This window comes from Nicotiana attenuata, chromosome 12 (assembly GCF_001879085.1).
Source record: "Nicotiana attenuata strain UT chromosome 12, NIATTr2, whole genome shotgun sequence".
Taxonomy (NCBI): domain Eukaryota; kingdom Viridiplantae; phylum Streptophyta; class Magnoliopsida; order Solanales; family Solanaceae; genus Nicotiana; species Nicotiana attenuata.
In genome coordinates this window covers 8,470,614-8,489,361 of record NC_032000.1, presented here as the reverse complement: position 1 = coordinate 8,489,361, position 18,748 = coordinate 8,470,614, and the positions used below count along the sequence as shown (strand labels likewise).

The 18,748-nt window shown below is 36.9% G+C and overlaps 2 protein-coding genes across 6 annotated transcripts in view; one reads left to right on the top strand and one right to left on the bottom strand.

The window, feature by feature from the left end:
- LOC109235252 (serine/threonine-protein kinase prpf4B) overlaps nt 1,828-18,748 on the top strand; it is an 18,088-nt gene continuing 1,167 nt past the window's right edge. Inside the window, exons 1-16 of one of the 5 annotated variants that reach the window (XM_019401291.1) lie at nt 1,828-2,320; nt 3,144-4,291; nt 4,398-4,576; nt 5,088-5,290; nt 5,534-5,602; nt 6,354-6,426; nt 7,412-7,568; nt 7,648-7,939; nt 8,054-8,168; nt 8,313-8,476; nt 8,686-8,760; nt 8,874-9,054; nt 9,199-9,302; nt 9,737-9,801; nt 10,151-10,202; nt 10,305-10,332. In XM_019401291.1, the coding sequence (XP_019256836.1) occupies nt 1,976-2,320; nt 3,144-4,291; nt 4,398-4,576; nt 5,088-5,290; nt 5,534-5,602; nt 6,354-6,426; nt 7,412-7,568; nt 7,648-7,939; nt 8,054-8,168; nt 8,313-8,476; nt 8,686-8,760; nt 8,874-9,054; nt 9,199-9,302; nt 9,737-9,784 (3,153 nt within the window). In that variant the 5' untranslated portion in view covers nt 1,828-1,975 and the 3' untranslated portion in view covers nt 9,785-9,801; nt 10,151-10,202; nt 10,305-10,332. Of the gene's footprint in view, nt 2,321-3,143; nt 4,292-4,397; nt 4,577-5,087; nt 5,291-5,533; nt 5,603-6,353; nt 6,427-7,411; nt 7,569-7,647; nt 7,940-8,053; nt 8,169-8,312; nt 8,477-8,685; nt 8,761-8,873; nt 9,055-9,198; nt 9,560-9,736; nt 10,203-10,304; nt 10,333-10,435; nt 10,524-18,748 lie in introns of those variants that run through there. The other 4 variants (XM_019401290.1, XM_019401289.1, XM_019401288.1 and 1 more) reach the window with 4 other exon arrangements.
- Nucleotides 16,448-16,852, bottom strand: LOC109235860. The gene has a single exon (XM_019402107.1). It carries the CDS (start codon nt 16,850-16,852, stop codon nt 16,448-16,450), a length of 405 nt encoding a protein of 134 aa, XP_019257652.1.

Here is an 18,748-nt window from a genome sequence, read left to right as displayed (position 1 = left end):
CTTCAATTTTCTTTAGAATGATTGTGAGTGCGTCATTACCTGCACCAGCAGTGGTGTAAGTGTTACCCGTTTGGGGGACGGACTGCTCGCCAGTCATTGTTGTGATATCTACTTGTGCGGTGTTTCTATTCTCCCTTTGGATGGGTCTGTCGAGTATGTTGTTTAGAGTGCTTGTCAGCCACTCTTCCAGTAACTTTTTCACTGCAGGTGGTGCTTCCTTAGTTATTGACGTGGAGGCTCCTTTTTCACGTGAAGCTGTTACGCTTTCGCGAGGGGGAGGTGAGACGCTCCGCCTGGGCGTAGCATTTGGTGTCGCGTTCTCATTGTCTTCTCTGCCATCTTCGTTGATGGTGTTCGAGATGTTAGTGGTGACGCCTACTATCGTTTTCAACCTCGCGTCTTCTTTTCCTGCCATTGTTAGTTTGTACATACAAGGAAAATATTTTTTTTATGATCTAGAAAGAACTATAGTTTCAACTAAAAAGCTCCTCACAGACGGCGCCAAATTGTTGGAGCAAATAATTGCTAAATTAATTAGTAACATGATAATGGAGTGAATCTCAATTGAGCTTAATAAATCCTAGATCGAATAGAACGAAACTCTAGTATAATGAGAAGAGTTTAAGAGCATTAATTAGTGGGTTCAATAGATTAAGATTGACAAAATATGTAATATCATAAATGTGCAATAAATGCAAGAAACGACAATCGTTATAGTGTAAAGGAACTGTCACCCAATGATTGTGTGACTGGATGCTCTTCTCTCTGACGACGTGAAAAGGTATGCAATTGATATGAATGTGGAATCTTTGAGATTTATGGATGAAGGTTGAATAACATGTGCTTGAATAAAGTGAATGAGACAACTCTTTCGTATATTCTTCTCTCAACTTTACAATGTGTTTCTTAGTTCTCAAAAAAGCAGATCCCCCTTTGGTTCCCTCTCTCTTCCTATTTATAAGGGACATTCCCCAAAAAATCCTAAAAAGTACAACATAGAGAATATCCAAAGGAATATTCTTCCTATCTATTTCTGAGATTAAGTTATCGTTGCTACTCTATCCCAGCTACCCGCTTCTAGTCGTCGGCCTTTATTTGGACGACTGTCGGTCGCTGTATCGTGGTCGACCCCGTCCTATGTCCTATTTATCCGTTACCGTGGATACCAAATTTGGACCTATACAACATATACAAAATTAAGCTAAAGATTATTGGATTCACATTAACTCATAAATTATATAGTAAGGGATCGTTTGGTAGGATGCATTAGAGAAAATAATGCATCCATTAGCTTTTGGTGTTACTAATCCCTTGTTTGGTATACCTTTTCAACCTATGTATTAGTTATACAACCTATTTGGTATTATCCTCTGTATAACTAATACATAGCAAACCATGGTATTAACAATACCAATGCTATTAATGCATGCATTAGCATGGTTAAACACAAAATTATCCTTAAACTCTCTTAAAGCTAAAGAATATGGATAACATTTGTGTAAACAACTAATTTTCTTAAAGATTATGCAATACATTTTAATTTTTAATATACATCATACCAAACAATAGATAAGAAATAATCTCTCAATTACTAATTCCTGCGTTACTAATACACATTATTCAATACTATTATTATACACCATACCAAACGACCCCTAAGTCTGCCCTGCTTAACGTGGGTTCCCTATGGCGAAAAGAATCTACTCTCCCTCCACCTTTCAAAATTCAGAAAAATCACCAAACATTAGGGGTCTATGTATAATTTACTAAACTTCAGTGCCCAATTAGTATTCTTTCCCTGATTTCCAAATTACTCACTTCGCTCCCATCTCTCTATAACTCCATCAACATCATCAATCATCAATTCTCAATCGGATCTTTCACGACCCGAATAATTTCAACTCTCGTTCGAACAAAAACCTAACCCTAATTCATTAATATTCCAATTCCAAAATCATTCCTTTCAACCTCCGCCATGGCCAGCGATTCTAATGAACCTTCACGTCGCAAGCACCGTCGATCTTCTCCCTCTGATGAAGACGGCACAGAAGAACCAATCAAACGCCGGAAGCACCGCCACCATCACCGTCACCACCGTCACCACCGCCACCACAGCAAAAAACACGAAGAGAAATCCGATTCGAAACCCGATAAGGTAACGGGTAAACCGAATGATGAATTAGAGGATGTACCTCAACAAGTTGGCACTGTTATTGGCGTTTCTACTTTAGGGCTCGATTATGATATGGAGGAAGGTGAAATTATTGAGGATGATGTGGCGGCTACTGCTGCAGTTGGTGATGGTGATGAATTGGACATGGTCTGTTCAGATTTCATTCAGCTCTTATTTCTCTTATATATTTCGTGTTTACCTTTTTTTCTTCCAGGGCCTGTTTGGTTGCTGTTATGATTGACAGTGCAATTTATTTTAGTTTCAAAAAAATTACTAAAGTTATTTTCGGTTAGATTTAAGTTATATACACCGACAACGCAGTTAATTTTTACAGCATCAATTTAATTTAACATGAACATGTTATAACAGATTACTTATCAATTATTGTACGCTACCAATTACTGTTATAAAATAGAGTTACCTGCAATTGTTTTAAGTTTTAAGTTATTTGATTGCTTAAAATTTTTAAGCTGTCACAATCAGCCACTTGAAAGGTAGCTGCAGGTAACTCTCTTTAATACTAGCATTGATTTGTAACCTATAATAAATGGTAAGTAACCTGCTATAACAGGTTACGTTGATGGTGTTAAGAAATCATCATACTGTCGTTTATATAACTATGCACTACTTCTATTTGAACTTTAAGCAACCAAAAAGAAAGAGGTCCCGTGCTTGGATTTGTACGATTTTTAGTGTCAAAGATGTGCTGAATTTAGTATTTGTTTCAACTGTTTGATTAATAAGTATGTTGCACAAATAGACATGAGAATTATGTATTCCATACAGAGCTTTGAACTTCACCATTACTTTGTTGGGGGCAAAGTTACTCTAAGCGTTCCCTGATGACCGAGGGCTTTCTTTTTATTAGTAAGAAACTTTCTAGTGATTGTTAAAAGTTCATTCTTTTTTTTAATGGTAAAATGTTGTAAACCGTACTTTATCATTTAATTTGCCCACATTTCTTGTTTAGGAATTGCATAAAGCTCAACGACAGGGGCCTGCGGTGGAAAAAGTTGACTGGAATTCCACTGCTTCAGGACGGCATGACGAGCAAAGGAAAAGTAAAAAGGTTGATAATTCTAGAGAAAGAAAGTCTAGTGACAAGCATTTTGCGAATGGTAGTTGCATAAATGAATTTCATAAATTGGACTCTAAACCACAAAAGGAAGATAGTTATGCTGGTGAAGAAGGTAGAAAACAAAAGAGCTACGATGACGATGAGAGCCATTTACAGGATGAAAGAAAATCCTTGACTCCTGAAAGTTCTGGAAAGAGGCATAGATCTGTTGGGGTATCATCTTCTCATGATGAGCACCTTGAAGACAGACATGTTACGAAGTTATCCAAGTCACCTGATAGGTTTAGAGGAAGATCACGATCGAAAAGCGTATTGGAGGAGTCTTTCCTTGTACCGAAGTCCCGCGAGAAAGATGATGCATATGAGAAGGAAAGCAGATATAGAAGTAACTTGGATGATGAAAAAATTGGACGCAACAAGGACTATCGACATCGGAGCCGAGAGTCTTCAAGGGATGTGGAAAAGGAGCATAATTCTAGTTGCAACAGACACTCTAGGGACAGGTATTATACCAGAGATAGTGTAGACAGGTATCGGGAGAGCAGCATCGAGAATGAAAGGGATAGATTGAGAGAGAAAGACAGGGAGCGTGAGTTGGCTAGAGAAAGGGACAGAGAAAGGGGAAGGGAAAGGGATAAGGAGATGGAGAAGGAAAGGGATAGGGAGAGAGACAGAGAGAGGGAGAGAGAGAGAGCTCGAGATAGGGAAAGGGAGAGGGATAGAGAACGGGAATATGAGAGGGGAAGGGAAAGGGAGTGGGAGAGAGATAGAGATAGAGATAATTTCAGAGAGAGGGAGGAGAGAGAAAGGAGGAATAGGGATAGGGAAAGCAGAGGACGAAGTAGGGAGGCAGATAGAGATAAATATAGTGATAAGTCTAGCAGGCACCGGAGATATGATGACCTTGATGATGGTTTTGCCTATAATAGACGTAATAGACATAATGAGACTGACCTTCAGAGAGAAAGGAGGAGCGATCACGCAAAAAATGAAAATGCAAAGCAAAAAGCTGTAGAGGCAGACAGTGAGAAATCAAAAAGGTATTATTAATTCTTAACTAGGTACTTTTGGTATTCAGAAACTCTTTAGCAGAGTTGATTTCCTTAATGCATGGTTTTTATTTTTCTCATTTTTGCTGTATTGCAGAGATGAAGTTGAACAGGAGGACTATCAGGAAAAAATTGCTTTCCAGCTTGCTGAACAGGAAGACGAAGAAGAACTTGAAAGAATTAAGGAGGAGAGCAGAAGGCGCAGGCAAGCTATTCTTGATAAATATAAGAATAAGCAGTCCCAGAAGGAGCCAATTACTCAATCCGGGGACGTAGGTATAACTTCTTCGAGATAAGATCTCCTCGTATTGTTGTGACCATTCTCAAAAAAAAGAAAGAGCATCTCCTGATATTGTGTTCTATTATGTTTTACTGTATTTCATGTTTCAACCTTGGCCTGATCTAGAGCTCTACGTGAACAACTAAGGTCTTTGGTTGGTTCCTTTTTTGACTTTGTTTTTACCTTCAGGTTTACTGTCTGTTATGCATGCATATGAGCTTTGAATGTGTAATTTTGCTAATTAATTGCCCTTTTTACTGAGTTTAAGTGCCAAGTTACTGTTTCTTTAATGAGTTTACTTTTGGATTTGAACTTTTAATATGCATGTTATGGAACTTAGGATGTTTAGTTGGATTCTGTCGCAACTCATGTTTTATGAAGCTTCGCATTGCACCTCAGACCATCCTGATCTATATGCTGAGATTTTATATGTTGGCTCTCTGCAAGTTTCTCTTTTCTGGATTGAATTTCTGGTCTTAACTATGTTTTTTTATTTGTTGACATTAGCTGAGCTTCTTATGGATCAGTCTACTCAGAAGCCTGCAGCCGGAGATAATTCCATGTCAGTGTCATTTGATGGTCAAACCAATGGTACAGATGTCCATGTTGATGAGCCAACATTTTCTGTTGGGAAATCACCTCTGCAAGCTGGTCATATTGCTGACGAGCAGGCTTCTGGAGCTGGTGGATTGGGGCAGGGTACACCAAAGGTGTGTTCACATGAAATTGAGATTTAAATTGGGTTTTCCTTTTTTGCGGTACTCATTCTCCTTATTTCTCTTTCAACACTATTTTGTCGGAGCTCTTAAGTCATGTTGCTTTTGTGTTAGGGTTTTGCTTTAGAATTAGTCGACGAAGTATTTTGCCTTCTGGTTTTGATTTTTGCTCCTTTAGTCCATTTCTTAAATGCTGGCTTTATCTGATAATTGACTTCCGCTTACTACACTTTACAGAGTGAGAGGTCAGCGGACATGTTTTGTGACGATATATTTGGAGAATCACCTGCTGGCATCAGGAAAATGGTCAGTCTCTGTCTTTGAAACATTTTTTTTTAAAAACATCGTCTGTGATTTTGGGTGCTCATTCTTGGATCTTTAGCTTGTGTTGACTTTTAATGTCTAGAGATTCTAGGCACTAGAAGTATGCATACTGTTGTGAAATTCAAAGTAGCACTTGTTATGTTGGCCATCTCACTGATTTCTTGTGCCTCTTGATTGTATTCATGGGATTATGTGCTGGTATTGTTCTCTCTCTGTCTGTTAGGATATATTGTTGGGGTTCTCTATTAGAGGAATGGTGTTTATTTTTTCGAATTCGAACAAACGGTGAGGTGTGAGACTTTCCTTTCCTGCTGACCCCAAAGTGACAAAATGGGGAACGGGGAACCATTTTGGAAACGACGACTAGCTTTCACTTTATTATGTTTCTAGCTGAGACTTGAGAGTTGCTCCTTCTGTCCATACTGTGGGGGAGTGTGTGTGTTTATTTAGCTGTGGTAGACTTTGTAATACATTCAGTTTAAAGTGTGATGTCTAATAATAGACTATTTTTTGAACTCTGGATTTATAAGTCTCTCTTCTTGCTCCATGCTGCCCAAACAATTACAAAACCGCGGCCAACAAGAGAGTGGAAAAGAGGATTGTTTTCTTTCTTTTGTTACTCGTACTGAAACTGTGGGAAACTTGTCTACTGTGCTTATGTGAAGTCCTTTCCTTGTCTTTGTAATAAGTACATGGATTTCATGTTTCTCTGGTTTTATCTGTCGTCTTTCAGGGCAAAGGAGATGGCGTGGCAGTTCAGCGCAGTGGCCTTCATGATAACTGGGATGATCCAGAAGGGTATTATAGTAAGTATCTCACCTCACTTATTACCTGGATTCTTGATATTTTAGCTTTTACTTCAGAGCATGCTGGCGCTACTACATTGATACGTGCCACCATATTCATTGATATTTGATCATGATAGCCTCCTTCTCCATGTTAATTGTTATTTGAAGATGCTTGATAAATTTTGAGTAACGTCTGATCAATTCTCTGTTTACTTCTGTTGATTAATCATAATACTGCTGTTTATTCAGGTCCACAGACACAAAGTACTTAAGGAAAAAATGTCATCTCCTGTTTTATATTTCAAGTTGAGATTTTATTTTCTAATTGATATTATGTCTCCCATCATCCGCGGAGTTCCCTATTTTCTATGTGACTTAGTATTCTGATGGTCATGGCATGAAGGGACAGAATTTAAGTTTGTAGATGGATGTAGATAATATGGGAATTTTGTCTCTGTGCTTTAATTTCTTCACTTTTTTGTTTAAGGATGGTGACCAAACTAAATGATGTCCTCTTTATTGGGACTAAGAACCATGCAACACTGACCAAAATAAGATGTTATTAGGGTCTAAGGGGATTGGGTTTCAATCAACAATTTCTCGGAAGTATATTAAAAAAAATTAATTAAAATATCATAATTGGGAAAAGAATGTGTAAAGAATAGAGTAGATAGTACGAGAGTATTTATATTTTAAATTAATTTTAAAAAGTAATAAAATAAATAATTTTACACAAAAATAGTAATCATAAATTTAAACAACGGAAGAATTCTGTGCAAATAGATTAAAAAGTATAGTTTGAGGTGATAAAATATTTTCAGTTTGAGTTGATCCAGATAATATCTTCGACATAATCTTTTGGGGCTTATACTTATATATTCGAGAAATAGGTGACTGAAACCCAATCCATTTAGATCCTAATAACATCTTATTTTGATATTTTTCTTGATGGCTTAAAACTGTTGTCTTAGTTGATGTCTCATGTTTTCTTGTTTGCTTGCAGGTTATCGTTTCGGAGAAATTCTTGATGACCGTTATGAGATTGTTGCTGCTCATGGTAAAGGAGTATTTTCTACTGTTGTTCGGGCTAAAGATCTCAAGGCTAGACCTGGTGACCCGGAGGAAGTAGCAATAAAAATGATACGCAATAATGAAACAATGTAAGCTTTTTTATTTCCCCATTTCGTGCTATCCTTGCTTGTTCTGGTGGCCTAATCATGCTGTTTTCGTCCTTGTTAGGTATAAAGCTGGTATGGAAGAGTTGATCATTTTGAAGAAGCTAGTTGGTGCAGATCCTGAAGACAAGCGTCATTGTGTTCGTTTTATTTCTAGCTTCAAGTACCGGAATCATCTCTGTTTAGTTTTTGAGTCTCTACATATGAATCTCCGTGAGGTTCTGAAGAAGTTTGGGCGTAACATTGGACTCCATCTCACTGCTGTTAGGGCGTTTTCGAAGCAACTCTTCATTGCTTTGAAGCATCTAAAAAATTGTGGCGTGCTTCACTGTGACATTAAACCCGACAACATGTTGGTAAGTGGGATGGTTTGAGTATTCTTCATCTCACATCTGCTGAGAGTAGCTTTATTTACCTTGCTTCCCTTTATCTGTATATATATATTGACTTTTCTGTATTTACTTGTTTAGGTAAATGAATCGAAAAAAGTGTTGAAGCTTTGTGACTTTGGTAATGCTATGTTTGCTGGCAAAAACGAAATTACTCCATACCTCGTGAGCCGTTTTTATCGTGCCCCAGAGATCAGTAAGCATCGATTCTCATGATATGCTTTTCTTTTGGGACTTCCCTTTCACTTTTTTTTTTTGTTCAAAGCTCGAACATGATCCTATGTTGTTCTGTGAATCTGTGGTTTTGTTTGATTAAGTTCTGTATTATGTTTTGTTGCAGTTCTTGGCTTGTCGTACGATCACCCAATGGATATATGGTCAGTTGGATGCTGTTTGTTTGAGCTTTATGCTGGGAAAGTCTTATTTCCAGGTGCAACTAATAATGACATGCTTCGTCTTCATATGGAATTGAAAGGTCCCTTTCCAAAGAAGATGCTTAGAAAGGTTTGTCTTGGACATTCTCTATATTACCCTAATCTAGTTAGAAATTTTTATGATTTGAAGTTATAAGCCTGGTTATTAGTTGCTGTGGACAATTCTGCTAAGGTGATTGCATTAGGTGCTGCTTTTATGGTTTTTGCACCTTTCTTAATAATTGACATGATATAGTCAATGTAGAAACATTAATTCTCTTTGTTCTTCATTTATTTCAGGGTGCATTTACAGATCAACATTTTGACCAAGATCTCAATTTTCTTGCCACCGAAGAGGATCCTGTTACGAAGAAGGTTATTTCTTGTAGACTTTAGCCTGTCTTGTCATTCCTCGATAAACTAACCATTGATAGTCATTAATGATAACTTGCTGTATATTAATTTGGTTGCAATTGTATGCTTCACAGGCAATAAGGAAGCTGATTGTCAACATCAAGCCAAAAGATATCAGTTCAATAATTTCAGGTTCTCCGGGTGAAGACCCAAAGATGTTAGCTCAGTTTAAGGATCTTATGGAGAGAATCTTTGTATTAGACCCGGACAAGAGAATAACTGTTTCCCAGGCATTGAGCCACCCATTCATCACGGGCAAGTGAACAAAAACGATGATTTTCTGCTAGCGACATGCGGTTGCACTAGATGCTACTGCATTATGATCATATGATCTTAGTTTATATTCAGTTCTCTAATCAATGGGCCTTATCTGTTTTTATCTACTATCTTGAGTTAAAGTGCATTGGAGCTTGGCATGGTTGAAGTTGCAGAGAAGATTGTTGACCGTGGGAGATCTATATCTTGGCAGTTCATTCTTTCAGTGGAATGTTTTCTTTTCTATCGTAAGATAACTTGCCAAAGGCGTTTTTCCCTTCTGTACTAATTCTTGATGGTGACATTACAAAGATCTTCATAGATTTTTTAAAAGTTATCATGTCTCAAGTTGTACTTTGGGCTCGAGTCCTGAGAGCGGCGAGTAACGTGCACCAAATTAGATATTGACAGAAGCATGGTTATTCATATGTCTCTGTAAATAAACCTTTTGAATATCTGTTTACTTTGAATTGTTGATGGCGGTCTATCTTTTCTCTTTTTGTCCCTTTCTGTACTTTTAGTTTTCTTGACCTCTTTTCTTCCAATCTGATTTAACTGTTTATTTTGTGGAACTTTACATAGTTTTCACGCCTTCATCTTAATTGAATATCTTATCTCTTCATGTTTACATACTGTTCAGAATCCTTGGGTCCTGGAAAGTCTAATTTACTTTTTCCTTCAGGATATCTACCAGGGCTTTGAGGCAAGATTCAGTGATTTAGATGCTTAAAAGGCACCCTGGCGAAGGTACCTTGGCTTGTTTGTTAGGAATTACTGTGACACGCTTGGTTTACATATGGCTGTTCTCAATTCCTCTAACATCAGCCATAATTTTTGTTTCTCCTTTGTGTTAATTTTTAATTTTCTTTTGACAAGTTCTGATTCCTGAACTTTAATTTGGTCTTTCCTGAAAAACTGCATGCCTGAGGGTGGCTTGTTAATTAGCCTCCTTAGGCTAGAATAGTAAATCTATCAAGAGCTAGAGTATTTCTTCTATTTGGAGTCATTGTTGTTTCTTCAATTTCTTATTCTTTGTACAAAAACACTTTCTAATGAAGTTGCATTGCATCTGATTCATGGTATGGTCATCCTGGAGCATTGTATGACTGGAGATGATCAGATGCAGCCTTGAAGTGAGAGTTGTTTCAGTGAGTTGTCAATTCTAATTTCTTGCTGTTTGTTCATTAAGAATAATATATTCTAGACCCCATTGAGATGTGTGGTATTGATATGGCTTTTTGTCTTGCTAGGGTGTGGTTTCATGCTTCTGCAATTCTAGTAAGTATCCTTGAATTTTATTACATCTCTGGTGTAATATTTGGGTATCTTTTGAAAACCTGATTCTTTTTTTCTCCAATGTTTTGCATTCAATGTTTGCTAGTCATCAATGGAAATGATGACGTACATGGAGCACTCTGATTCAAATTCTTTATTGGTTTTGCTAATAAAATTGGCCATTTTGGATGAAATCTATCTCAAATTTCAATTGTCCTTTTTCCAAACACTTTAATTCCCATGCCAGATTTTTTGTTATGAAAACAGCCATCTGTCTAGCTTGCATTGGAATTTGACATTGTTGTAGCTTACAGTGTAATTCTTAGTGTCATGTTTGGTTATGCGAATGTATTTATACAGATATTTTTATTTTAAAATAAGAGTTAATTATCTAAATGATACACAAATATTTTTCTTGTGAACACATACATAAGTTTTAATGTATATCTAGTATTATGTATACAAGAACTATTATATATTATTTATTCAAAATAAATAGTCTTTTTTGTAACAATATATTAAAATAATTATTATTTGTAACTTATATCTTATATGATAATCGATTTCTTCCAAACTAATAAGTAGTACTTTAACTTGAATGAATTAATAAAATTTGAATAACGGGTTTATACGTTTTTCCAACTTATGTGAATATAATAATGAAATTCATGATATGTTGCAGTTTTTAAATTCAAAATTATGTAGATACGAGTTTAGAAAGTATTTTTCTATAATAAACATATATAGTAATTGATAGAAAACAAAACTTGTAATTAGATAAAATATGAATATTATCTTTACACGTCTAGTTGGAAGATATATAAAAAATTTAGTTAGACCTATTGATAAAGCATTATATTTATTAATAAAAAATCAAAAGAATAATAAATAATAATTAGTAATTAATAAATAAATGTCCCAAAAGTGAAAAATCTTGTTTGAGTAGTCCTAAAGTGAGTTTAATTTATGTCACCAAATGCATAATTAATCACGTTTGGAACTCAAACATGATCCCAAAGTGTAAAAGGTAAAAGCATATTCTACGCAACTATGTATTGTAGGAAGTTAAACTTAGAAAAAAAAAAGAAATAAGTGAAATGGAGTTAGCAGCTACATTCACACTTTTTGAGATAGAAATGTGAGGAGGAAAGAAATGGAAGAGAAAGAGTCGTCCTTTTTTAGTATGTTTGAAAGAGAAGTGGTAATAATTTAAAAAATCATATACCACCATTCTCCCCTGGAGAATTAGAGAGTGTAATTGGTCTCTCAATGACATTGTTCGACAAACATGCAAAATAAGTAATTACACCGTATTACACCCAAATCCAATTGCAAGATGACTTTCCAAATAAGCCATAGGTGATCTTTTTCCTTTTGTAGCCCGCAACCTTGCTAGTGGAAGGTAGGATTTATCCGGTGGAATAGCCGAACTACACACATGGAAGGTAGGATTTATCCGGTGGAATAGCCGAACTACACACAAGCTGGGCCAGTTACCACCGTCATAAAGAAGTAGGGAGAAGTGTTATCACTGTTTATTTTGTTGCATGTCCTGTAAACTAACTTTTGTAGCAAGTTACCCTTCATATTTCGGTAGGTTGGTCGTTCATCTTTCTCCATTGGAAATAACGACACCTCAAACAAGTGTAAACGAGGACAAACATATCTTCCCACGCGTGGAGAAAATAGAGCGAGCGAGGGAGTTGAGAAGAGGGTTGGTGCACGTGTTTTAGGTGGCCCATAAGGATATGATTGCGAATGTTTGATTTCTCAATAAGATTAAGAATCTTCTCCTGCATTGCATTTTTCTCCAATCTACACAGTCAAGGACTATTTGACAAGCTTCCCATGTTCTTTTCCACCTTCTTCAAGGAACAATTGACAAGTTTTCCATGTTGTTCTTTATCCATCTTTCAAACCAATGTCTTGCTCCCTGGCCAAGCCTTTTCGACTCTCTCTATCCATTTTGGTAACGATTTGACTTGATTATTCATGACGAGCTCTAACTCGTATAATTTTTTATCTATTGGATCTATCCATCGAGAGAAAATGGGACGGAGATGTGGTGTATAGCCAAGAGTCTTAACCTCTCAACGTTGACTACTATTCGACCAATCTTTGTCTCTCATGCTAGCAAATTCAGCATTCAAGTTAAATATCATTGTCTTTAACCTATCAGCGGTTGACTACTATTTGACTAGCAATCCCTGCCACTTGCTAGCAAATCAGCGTCCAAGTTCAGTATCATATTTTTAAGTTTTATGGTATATTCACTTTGTCACGCTAGTCACTAGCAATCGCTCTCGTTATTTGTCAATCTTGCATTTTCCGAGTTTCTATTTTTGTAGTTCTATTATTGCAAAGAAATTTTGCAATTCAAAGCATTCTATCTTTTCTAATCATTTTCCTATGTGTCTCGCCAACTTGCTCCGACGTGTCAATTTAGGTGCTGTACCATGTCGACACGACACTAGTATGGGTGTGCGTATGGGATTTGTGTCGGATCTGGTCAAACATTTTTGGGTGCTTTGACCACGACAGATAGAAAAATTTGAGATGAAATACAATTTGATTCTCTAAATCACAATCAGAACTTGGGTAGATTTGAATAATTATCTAGGAAATTGATCGTTTACTTATCTACAACTTGAGAATATAAAAGAAAGTGCAGTGTTGAGTATTTGTGTGGGACAAGAGGCATTAAATTGTTTATCGGGTTAAGACTAAAATATAAGGTGTGTCTTTCAAATTGGTCTGAATATTAAAAAACAAATATAATTATCCCTCATTTGTTGTGTAAGGGTTTCCAAAGGAGTTTATAATGCCCTAGCCACTCTACCCATAGCATTAAGTTTCGGGTTGGATGCTTCGTATCCTAGTGGTTCTGTAAGGTTTTCCAGAAGAGTTTATAATATCCTGAGTTTATAAGGTTTCCCACTCATTACTTAGAGGTTTTGGGTTGGATACTCGGATTGGTATCAACCCTTTTCCCCAATTTTGTTTCTATGCTATCCGTTTGCCACGGGCTTCGCTCGTTTTCTCAATTCATCACGTTTTGCTAGTATTTTGCTCTAAGATTATAATGTAGTTTGTTGAGCATGCTCACTCTTGAGTTTATCGAGTCTACTCTCTCTCGTTAACTTTTAGTCCATTCTCGCATGCTCTCTACCACATGTCTTTTCTCTAGTCTCCTAAAAATATAGATCAACACAAATAGAAAACAAAAAGTAAAAAATATTTAAATATTCACGTTTAAACTTTAGAATTGAGCAATACATACTTAAGGGTCTTAAGGTACACTTGTCCCTTATCGGTTGTGTCAGTCTTACCAAAGATGTCTATAATGTCTTGGGTAATTCCACCTGTTGCCCTTGGACTTGGGCTTGGATGCTCATTTTCTTTCACTAGGTTTGAAAACTAAACTTTGGTATCTCCGTTGTCACAACTGCAATTTTGTAGTATTCATTCGCTTTTGGCTTCTCTTTTAGTTTTATCTCATTGAGCCATTAGCTTTGCTACAACCCATCTTAATTCTTTGTTTACCCAATGTTGGGACTCTTATGTTGTCTGCGTCCCAGATGTATAGTATCGAGCGTATGAAAAGGAGGGGCTGATAAGTATCCCACATAGCAATGAGTCGTCTCTTTATATTGTCTCGGATAATTTTCACGGTAGGCGTTATCTTTTTGGGTTGAGTTAGATCTAAGGCACATTTTCTTTACACGTTATTAGAACCAAACTTTGGTAAGTTTGGTTTTACAACCACAATTTTCTACTATTCGTTTGTTTTGGGCTTCTTTCTCGTTCTTAGTCTAGCCGATTGAGCCACTATCTTTGCTCTAGGCTCATTCTGTTGAGCATATTGTTTCCCCCAACTTCAAGCCCGTTCTTTAGTTTGCCGTTTCTTACTCTTAGCTACATTTTTTAGTCTTCTAAAAAGGGTGCAAACAGGAAAAAAAGAAAAAAGAAAAAAAAGTTATCTTTAGAAATCCATGTGTAAACGATAACCCCGGGTGTTGAAGGATATGCTTCCCTTATTGGTTGTGTAAGGGTTTCTAAAAGGTGTTTATAATGTTTTGGCCATCCACTCGTAGGTTTAAGATTTTGGGTTTAATGTGCAAATTCTTTTAACAAAAATAATGCAATTAAATATTTTATGGCATACCTATGATGTTACCTTTTCTATGGTGTGTCACTTGCACTTGATTTGACTATTGAACCAATGATCCCTGATCAACTCCCCAGTTTGAGGTTTTAAGAGAATGCTCTACTTTTCTACTCGAAGTATGGGTTGTGGATTGTTCAAGGAAAAAATTTAGGCGAAATACATAAACGACCCCTTTAAGTTGGCCACAACGACCAGACAAACACCTCAACTAAATCCTTTACCATTTAGACACTTCAAGTGTCCATTAACCAGATCAAATAAACACGTATTGCTGATGTGGTATGCGCGTGTTTGCTAATAAAATTTTAAGCGCGTGAATCATTTTTTCAGCCTAATTTTTTTTCTTTGAAAAAACTTAAGAATTGGGCGTATCTTAGCCTCTCTTCTTGTCTTGACCAACCCACGTCAACATCACCGTGAAGCCACCATTAAAACCAACCACTAAAACTCCAACCAAGCTACCAAAAATCATCAGAAACTGCCCCTTTCATCACAAAGTTCCACTGCCCCATATCCTCTAAAGCTCCGCCTAATTCCTTCGAGCCAAAACTAGTTCCAAACCCAACTGATAAGCAGCAAAAATTACAGCATCAATAGTTGCGAAAAACCACCAAATCTCCACTAGATAAACATCCTCTTTCCTCCAACTACACCTTCATTCCAATAGAAACACACAAACAACCAATTATTTGAATCAACCGGCAATTTTAAGGATAATTTTGTACCAAAAATAATTAAAGAAGTAAAAGTGATATAAGCCCAAACTCATAGTCAAGAAACGATGAAGAGAGAAGAGTGAAGATTCCAGTAGAATCATTTCGTTCAGATTTGCTCGGAGATTAATTTTCCGGCAAGATAGGTCGCATGAGAGGAGCTTTTTCCGACGAGTTCCGTCACTGATCACTTAGTGGGAAGGGGAAGGGGTCTGATAGGAATGACTTATGTTCAATTTGTTAAATTGAGGGTGGATTTGAAGGAAGGAGATGAAGAGGGTGGGGTGGCGCTGGTTTTGGTCGGAAGATGAAGTTTGTTGGGGGGGGGGTTGCGTTGGTTTGGTAAAAAAGTTAAGAAAAAGGCTTTTTTTATTCCTTAAAATGCATTTTCATTTTTTGTTTATTATATGTGTAAAATTTCTATTACAAATTACTCGTGTCGTTCATTAATTGGCTCATTTGACACGTCATTAGCAAGTGTAACTCACGTATATGATCTATTGCACTCGTGTATTTATTTGTTCTGGTTAATGGACACTTGAAGTGTCTAAATGGTAAAAGGGTTCAGTTGAGGTGTTTGTCTGATCGTTGTGGACAACTTAAAGGGGCCGTTTATGTATTTCGCCAAAAATTTAATGAGCTTTCTAACACCTAGATTTCATGATCAAAGAAAGGCACTAATGTAGAAACTTTAAATAAATATGTAATGTAAAAAACAAAAAAATTTAAAACAACAACATACCCAGTGCAATCCTACAAGTGGAGTCAAAGAGGGTAGAGAGTACGCAACCTTACCCCTACCTTGTGTAGGTAGAGAGATTGTTTTCAGTAAGACCCTCGGCTCAAAACAAGCATGCATTATCACAACAGTATAAAGAAAAGATATGCAGTAGTGAAAAAGTCAAAAGACGCAATAACAACATGATAATAGTAAAATCGAAACTCAACATCGTCAGATAATAATAGAAATCTAACAATATGTAAATATGAGAATAACACTACCACTACTGGGGTGAAAGGAAAGTCGCTCGACTCCCTACTGCCCTTCTACCCTGATTCTTGACCTCCACTTTCCTATCAAGGGTCATGTCCTCGGTAAGCTGAAGATGCATCGTGTCTTGCCTAATCACCTCTCCCAGTACTTTTTCGTCCTACCTTTGCCTCTCCCAGGCCCACCATAGTCAATCTCACATCTCCTTGCTGGGGCACCCAGACATCTCCTCTTCACATGTCCCAATCATCTCAGCCTTGCTTCCCGCATCTTGTCCACCACGGAAGCGACACCTATCTTGCTGCGAATAGCTTCATTATTAACCATATCCCTTCTAGTATGCCCACACATCCATCTTAGCATCGTCGTCTCTGCCACTTTCATTTTCTGGACATGCGAGTTCTTGAAATGCCAACATTCTGCCCCATACAACATAGTCGGTTTAACTCCCACTTCGTAGAACTTACGTTTAAGTCTCGGTGGAATGTTCTTATCATACAATTCACCAAATGCTAGCCTCCATTTCATCCACCGCGCACCAATTCGATGTGTTACATCCTTGTCGATCTCCCTATTGCCTTGTATTACTGAACCAAGGCACTTGAAATTTCTTCTCTTGGGAATTATTTGTGAATTCAACCTCACTTCCATGCCAACCTTCTAAATCACGTCGCTGAACTTGCACTCCAAATATTCTAAATTATTCCTACTCAACCTGAAGCCTTTAGACTCTAGAGTCAACCTCCAGACCTCCAGGATAGCTCTAGCATTTACTCTGTTTCACATCTCGTTAATCGGTACTATGTCATTTGCAAACAACATGTACCATGGAACCTTCCTTTGAAATTAAAATGTCAATCGAGTTCAAAAACTGTTCTGGTTCATTTAGATGTGCATATATAGTTTTAAGTTTCAAGTGGCTAATTTTGTTTTATTAAGTTTCTATTTCTTATTCCTAATCAGTAAAAAGCTTATTCGTAACATCTTTTAAGAATAATAAAATCATTTTAGAAACTAAATTTGTTGTCATGATGCCCCAAAGAGAGCCCATGAACAATCAGACATATGCCTTAGCACTTTGGTGCTTACATTGGAGTGCTGCCTAAAAGTGAAGTACTCAACTTAGGTTTCAACTAGATTTAGGGTTAAGTATGCCTCAAGCAAGCCTTCAATGGTAAGTTGCTCTTGCATGTGCTCATTCACCTCCCTTCCTAAATAATGAAACTATTTTAAAGCATAGTTAAATCTCAATTTTCATTGGATATGTGTGTGCATTGTTAATCGTGTCAATCATCCTTTGAGGAAAAAGGAAAAAAGAGTGACGTTTGCATTGGTTGGATGTCACTTATTGGTCTACATTGCTTAGTTGTTGTTGTATTGAAGGTAAAATAAAAGAGATTTACGTGCTCTGGCCTCACTTATTTGAGGAACCAAAAGATTGATGTGGTTGTGAAGGTGTACATTGTCCTCTCTAAGTGGAAGAAAAAAAAATCCTTCCTCTTTGATTTTACGCTCTTTTTACTCCAGACAAGAGTAGAGACTTGTCGCTCGTAGTGTTTGCTTTATACACATTAAGCAAATTAAGCTTGGAAATTACTAGTATGCTGATTATTGTGTTGGAGTTTGGTATCTAGGGTGTACTCCTTACACCGTAACACCTAGTATCCTTTTTGTCCGTTTTCATTCAGAAAACACAAGAAGCTGGCCCGTAGGTTTGAGGTAGCATCCATAAAACATAAAATTGGGGATATTGTGGTAATTCAGCTATTTTCATCGAAGTTATAACATGTGTTTTGGCATTTTCAATTTTAAAAGGAAGTGTGCCCCATTTAGGTGGACCATTAACTCCAAATGCGTAACTTGACTTGATTTTAGCCGACTTTTTTGAGCTTACTTTAGATGCCGGGAGGAATCACTTAAAATGACTCGCTTTGAACACTCCCTTTGTTGAATGACCCCCATTGTTTGTGGGTTGCTTCTCTCGTTATCTATCTTTGACGAACCACTCACATACCTGCTTCTCTGTCTTAGCTGAACTACTCGGAATCTTTGGTTTCTTGAACTACTAGCATTCCTTTTATGGCCTCATCAGGCCTCTCAATCTCTGTTTGTTTCCTTTTACTTTTTCTTATCTGTCTCTAGCTTGGTTAGGATTTGAAATTTGAGTACTTTGTTTTTGGTGAATTTTCAATTGGTTTTATGTGTCTTTGTTCTTCAAAATTCTTTTTATCAGTTTAAAAATAAATTTAGAATCCATTGAAACCTGTGGATGTTGTGTCCATTAAATCCAGATTTTAATCCATAAGTTCCATTTCTTTGGACTCAACCAATGTGGATTTAATATAGCATTCCTAATATATTAATTTCAAACTTAAAAATGTGTGATAGTTGACATTACAAATCACTTTTATTTATTGTATAATTGGTGGTGACATCATCCATCACTGGTTTGGATAACATAAGAAAGTTATTTGGAAGACCAGACTCTAGAGCGAGGGTTGGGGGTGTTTTGAGTTTTTTTTTTTGGGGGGGGGGGGGTTGGGGTTA

What these genes read in the sequence shown, in the direction of transcription:
- LOC109235860 (XM_019402107.1), bottom strand. Translation starts at nt 16,852, where the DNA reads ATGGAAGTGAGGTTGAATTCACAAATAATTCCCAAGAGAAGAAATTTC.